This window comes from Sinocyclocheilus anshuiensis, unplaced genomic scaffold (assembly GCF_001515605.1).
Source record: "Sinocyclocheilus anshuiensis isolate Anshui unplaced genomic scaffold, SAMN03320099.WGS_v1.1 scaffold2144, whole genome shotgun sequence".
In the NCBI taxonomy this organism is placed as follows: domain Eukaryota; kingdom Metazoa; phylum Chordata; class Actinopteri; order Cypriniformes; family Cyprinidae; genus Sinocyclocheilus; species Sinocyclocheilus anshuiensis.
Genome location: NW_015547642.1, coordinates 322585 through 329085, shown reverse-complemented (window position 1 = coordinate 329085; position 6501 = coordinate 322585). Strand labels below are relative to the sequence as shown.

The window sequence follows — 6501 nt, the reverse complement described above, 5'->3', positions numbered from 1 at the left end:
ATGATTTTCGAACCCGCACCGAAGGTCCAGTTTAAATCGAATGATTCGCGAACCCTCACCGAAGGTCCAGTCTAAATCAAATGATTCGTGAACCTGCTCCGAAGTGCCGATCTGAATCAAATGATTCGTGAACCCGCTCTGAAGTCCTGATCTAAATCAAATGATTTGCGAACCCGCACCGAAGGTCCGGTCTAAATCAAATGATTCGCGAACCGGCACCGAAGTCCCGATCTGAATCAAATGATTTGCGAACCCACACCGAAGTCCCGATCTGAATCAAATGATTTGCGAACCCGCACCAAAGGTCCAGTCTAAATCAAACGATTCACGAACCCGCATCGAAGGTCCAGTCCAAATCAAATGATTCACGAACCCGCACTGAAGTGCTGATCTGAATCAAATTATTCGTGAACCCGCACCGAAGGTCCAGTCTAAATCAAATGTGTATGTTGTTGTTAGGAGGAAAAGGAAACACTCAAATAATGAGAATCCTGTCATCATTTACTCATCCTCATGGTGTTCCACACCTGTATGAGCCTGTTGACCACAAAAGAAAATATTTTGAAGAATGTTTGTTACTAAGCAGTTGTTGGTAGCCAGTGACTTTTGCAATATATTTGCATTACTATTGCAGTCAATGGACACTGTAAACTGTTTGGTTACCCACATTCTTCTTTTGTGTTTCAGCAGCCTCATACAGGTTTGGAACAACTTGAGGGTGAGTAAATGCTGACAGGATTCTCATTATTTGGGTGAACTGTCCTTTTAAGAAGAATTGAGTGTTATGGAGCTCACATCATCATCTCTGCTGTGTGTGTGTGTGTGTGTGTGTGTGTGTGTAGTTATAAGAGGCAGCCGCTGCTGTTGGTCTCTCTGGATGGTTTGAGAGCTGAATATCTGCAGTCGTGGCATACGGTGGTACCAGTGCTGGACAAGATCAGTGAGTCAAACACACACAAACACACATGTTCATCCTCTATAATCCTCGGTAAAACGCTGTCTGTGTGTGTGTGTGTCCAGGACGCTGCGGTACATCGGCACCCTTCATGCAGGCCGTGTTCCCCAGTAAGACGTTCCCTAACCACTACTCCATCGCCACAGTGAGTCATGTCACACAAACACACTCTTTCTCAGATGTACTTTGCCAAAACCTGTAAATAAAAATTTAGAGCGAGCATACTGCAAATGTATGTGGTTGCTGAGGTTGTAATACCGCTTCTCCTCCAGAGTTTTTTTACCTTTTGAACTGCCGCTTGGGTGCCAGTCTTTCATCATGGAATAATGAAATTAAGGGCAAGCAAACCACAGAAACTGCTCAAACTGGCCGTTTTAACTCTGTAAAGCCTGACATTTGAAGCAATAGTCCAAAAAATCAAGATTTTTGAAATTGAACACCTTTAGACAAAATATTACAAAACATTTCCATATGTTTTATGTTTTGTATCATATTTGGGATGCAAAGGGGTGGAAAATTTCAAGAACATTTCTGGAAACTTTACAAAAGTCTCTGAAAATTCATGAAATTTTCCGAAAAGTTTCCAAAAAATCACGGAAAGTTTTGGAAATTGTCCACCTTTTTGCAACCCTAATCAAGATTTTATCAAGTTCAAGTTCAAGTTCAGTTTATTTATAAAGCACATTTAAAAATGGCCACAGGCCGACCAAAGTGCTGTACAAGTTAGAATCAAATAAAAAATTAAGTACACTAATAACAGCAAAACAGTTAAAACAGAACACTCTTATAAAATACACTAATAGCAGCAAAACAGTTAGAACAGAACACTCTTATAAACTAAAGGCAACAGAGAATAAATAAGTTTTGAGACATGACTTGAACTCAGACAAAGTGGAAGCCGATCTAATATAGAGTGGGAGCTTGTTCCACAGTGTCGGGCCGGCCACTTCAAAGGCTCGGTTACCCCTCGATTTTAGCCGGGTTTTGGGTATCTGAAGAATGAGTTTATCTTTGGATCTAAGGCCTCTGGTTGGGGAGTAGGGGTGAAGTAGATCGGACAAATGTGACCCTGGAGCACAAAACCAGTCATAAGGGTAAATCTTAGCAATGCATATTACAAATCAAAAATTAAGTTTTGATATATTTATGGTAGGAAATTTACAAAATATGTTCATGGAACATGATTTTTATTTAATATCCTAATGATTTTTGGCATAAAAGAAAAATCGATAATTTTGACCCATAAAATGTTTTTTTTGGCTATTGCTACAAATATACCCCAGCGACTTAAGACTGCTTTTGTGCTCCAGGGTCACAAATAAGAAGGTGCTAAGTCATTTAATGATTTATATACCAGTAATAAAATTTCTAATAAATAAAACTCAATTCTAAAGTTAATTGGAAGCCAGTGAAGGGATCTCAGAAGTGGGGTAGCGTGATCAAATTTCCTATTTCCCTTCAGGAATCTCGCCGCAGCATTTTGAACGACCTGTAAGCGTGCCGTTTAGGACTTAGATGTACCAAAATAGAGGGAATTGCAATAATCCAGACGAGAGGTAATAAGAGCGTGGATAGCAATCTCCGAGGGGCACTTAGGAAGAAAGGATTTGATTTTCGATAGAGAACGAAGAAAGAAAAAGCTGGACCCAATGACCGTGCTTATCTGCTTGCCAAATTTGAGGCAGCTGTCTACCATCACACCTAGATTCCATACTTGGGGTGCAATAATCCAGACGAGAGGTAATAAGAGCGTGGATAGCAATCTCCGAGGGGCACTTAGGAAGAAAGGATTTGATTTTCGATAGAGAACGAAGAAAGAAAAAGCTGGACCCAATGACCGCGCTAATGTGCTTATCAAATTTGAGGCAACTATCTACCATCACACCTAGATTGTGTACTTGGGGAGAGATTAATTGATTTAAAGATTCAAGGTCAAGGTGATTTCTTGGCCTGAGTTCTGAGGGGTCAAAAACTATGAATTCTGTTTTGTCTGAGTTCAGAAAAAGAAAATTCTTGGCAAGCCAAGCTTTCACATCCTCAAGACATGCTGTTAGGTTGTCTAGAGTACTCTTATTTTTCCTAGACACAGACATATAGATTTGCATATCATCGGCATAGCAATGAAATGAGACATTATGTTTCCTAAATATGGAACCCAAAGGGAGAAGATAGAGAGAAAAAGGACAGGAGCTAAAACAGAGCCTTGAGGCACACCACAGGATAGATTGCGAAGAGAGGAAGAGAAACGTGCTATTTTTTACAGAGAAATGTCTATTGGTTAGAAAAGATTTAAACCAACTTAAAACAGCCCCCCCTAGCCCAACGCAATACTCCAGCCGAGAGATAAGGATTGCATGATCGACGGTATCAAAAGCAGAGGACAGGTCTAACATTACTAAAATGACAGAGTCCCCCGAATCTGTTGCCATATAAATATCATTAAGAACTCTTACAAGAACGGTTTCTGTGCTGTGCAGTGATTTAAACCCCGACTGAAACTTCTCAAGAATATGGCTCATATAGTCTGATACAGTGAGAATATGAAGGAAAAACAGCTCAGTTTTATTCAAAGACTCAAACTGAGCAAAAATATGCAATTTGCAATTTGCATTACTCTCAATCAGACGACAGAAGACATGAGGAGATTGAGTGTGAGACAGGTCTAACAGCATCATGCTGATCATTTGTTGATGAAGTGCCTTGTTTTTGTAAGGTGTTTTGGATAAAAGCGTGTGAGTGTGCAGGAAGTGATGTCATGTGTGGTCGTGTTCAGGGTCTGTATGCCGAATCACATGGGCTGGTGGATAATAACATGTACGACCCTGTGTTCGACGCCTCCTTCAGTCTGTCCAACAGTGAGAAAAACAATCCCAGATGGTACCAGGGACAACCGGTAAACACACAAAAACACACACACACACACATCCATGACCCTGACATCCTGTACTGACCTCTGACCTTTGACCTCAGATCTGGAACACGGCCATGTATCAGGGGCTGAAAGCGGGAACGTTCTTCTGGCCAGGATCTGATGTGGCCATAAACGGGAGTTTCCCAGATATCTACATGAATTATGATGGGTTAGTTTACCTCACACACACATCACATGGTGTTACTGAGTGTGTGGAGAGGGAGGTTTGTGCGTCAGATTCATTCCTGATAGTGTAAACAGAGTTCAGTGACCAGGTGGGGAGTAGCATCACGGCCGCAGCTCTTAAAGGCACTGCTTCTCATCTCAAGTAAATAAGCTGCATTCTCTGGATAATGGAGATGGTTTCAGATTGCGCCTGTTTTCGTTTGATCACTGTTTATACATCACTGCTGTTTAAAATCTGACCCTACACTGAGTTTGGGTCTCCTCTGCAAATTCGTTTAATTCAGATTTAGGTAGAAATTGTGTGGTTGTGTTTAATGTAGTTGATGTGTTTGTTTACTGCTTTAAGCTCTGGAAAGAGCTATAGAAATCCAAATGATTACTATTAAGAGTATTAGTATTACATTTACATTTACATTTAGTCATTTAGCAGACGCTTTTATCCAAAGCGACTTACAAATGAGGACAATAGAAGCAATCAAATTCAACTAAAGAGCAATGATATACAAGTGCTATAACAAGTCTCAGTTAGCTTAACGCAGTACACGTTGACACAGTACACGTAGCAAGGTTTTTTTTATTTAAATTATATAATAAATAATAAGAAAACAGATGGAATAGAAAAAGAATAGAGCAAGCTAGTGTTAGAGGCCTTTTTTGCTTTTGTTAATTGAATAATAAATAAAAAGAAAACAAATAGAATACAAAAAGATTAGAGAATTGTTATTTTTATTACTAGTATTAGTATTGTTAATATTAATTTTAGTATTAATCGTAGTATTAATTTTATTTTATTAATATTATTAATAATAGTAATAGTATTAATATTAATGGTATTATTAGTATTAGTATTTTAATAGTAGTATTAGTAGTAATAGTATCAATCATAGTATTACAGTTAGTATTAGTATTATTTGTAGTACTAGTTTTATTGTTCATTTTATAAGTAGTTGTAGTAGTAATAATATCAATTTTAATTGTATTATTATTATTTATATTAGTACTACTATTATTATTATTATTCGTATTAGTTTTATTATTAGTATTTGCATTACTGCTCAGTATTACTCAGTATTATTCTTAGTTTTAGTTTTAATGTTAGTATTTGTCAGGCTTGTGTTTTGTTCCCCATGTGCTCCCTGTGTCCCAGTGTTTATGCCCATATTTAGTTAGTTTCCTGTTCCTGTCCTGATTATGTTGATTTAATTCCAGGTGTTCCCCGTTTATTTCCATTGACCCCAGGTGTGTCTAGTCATCCCCTCGTCTTGTCATGTGTTTAAATAGTGTTCCCTGTTTTCAGTTCAGCGTCTGGTATTATTTATGTCTTCATGTGCTACGTGAGTTCTCCTTGTTCCTTGTTATAATTAAAGTTCTCTGGATTGATGTACTCCTCGTCTGCTTCCGTTCCTTGCTCCGCATTCCACTCAGTAGTGCAACCGTGACAGAATACCGGACCTAAAAAGATGACTGCAGCTGAGGACGCGCTGTGGGGTTTGCGGCAGGGCGGTCTGAGGTTGAAGCGATATGTGGAGGGTTTCTCGGTGCAGGGTGAGCTGGCACGACACCGCTCTAGGTGTGTGCTTCCTGCTGGGGTTGGATGACAAGATAATCCGCAGCGATCTTCCGACGTGTGATTTTCCCCTTATCGAGCTGATTAATCTTGTGCTGTTCTTAAATAGTTCAGATTTCGAAGTTGAAGAAGTAAAGAAATTTCCCAAGCCTCGTCACCCAACTCCCGCTGGAACGCGCCGCGTCTCCCCAGCTCACCCCATGCCGAGAACCTCCACATACCTCTCCAACGGCTCCTACCGCCTGCCCAACCCCAAATTCCCCGCTGTCCTCCGAAGCTCCGTGGCAAGCCCCGAAGACGTTAGTGTGGCAAGCCCCGAGGACGTGAATGTGGCAAGCCCCGAGGACGTGAATATGGCAAGCCCAAAGGACGTTAATGTGGCAACCCCAGAGCTCGCTCCAGTGTCGGCCCCAGCCCCAGGACTGGCTCCAGTGTCGGCCCCAGCCCCAGAGCTCGCTCCAGTGTCGGCTCCAGCCCCAGAGCTCGCTCCAGTGTCGATTCGAGCCCCCGAGTTTGCTCCAGTGCCAGCTCCTCGAAAGCGCCTTGCTTTGCCTGCTCCTCCAGAGCGCCCTTCAGTGCCAGCTCCTCGTAAGCGCTTCCCAGTTCCCCCGTCGCACCCAGGGAGGGCTCCAGTTCCCCCGTCGCGCCCAGGGAGGGTTCCGGATCCCCCATCGAGCCCAGGCAGGGCTCCGGATCCCCAGTCGAGCCCAGGGAGGGCTCCTGATCCCCCGTTGAGCACGGGGAGGACTCCAAATTCCCCGTTGAGCCCAGGAAGGGCTCCAGATCCCCAGTTAAGCCCAGGGAGGGCTCCAGATCTTCAGCTAAGCCCAGGGATGGCTCCAGATCCTCAGTTAAGCCCAGGGAGGGCTCCTGATTCCCCGT

General features: G+C 42.1%; 1 protein-coding gene across 1 annotated transcript in view; it reads left to right on the top strand.

The window, feature by feature from the left end:
• LOC107701883 (venom phosphodiesterase 1) overlaps nt 1-6501 on the top strand; it is a 48512-nt gene that overhangs the window by 17901 nt on the left and 24110 nt on the right. Inside the window, exons 6-9 of the mRNA XM_016504021.1 lie at nt 843-940; nt 1021-1100; nt 3729-3848; nt 3926-4035. Of these exons, the coding sequence (XP_016359507.1) occupies nt 843-940; nt 1021-1100; nt 3729-3848; nt 3926-4035 (408 nt within the window). The remainder of the gene's footprint in view (nt 1-842; nt 941-1020; nt 1101-3728; nt 3849-3925; nt 4036-6501) is intronic.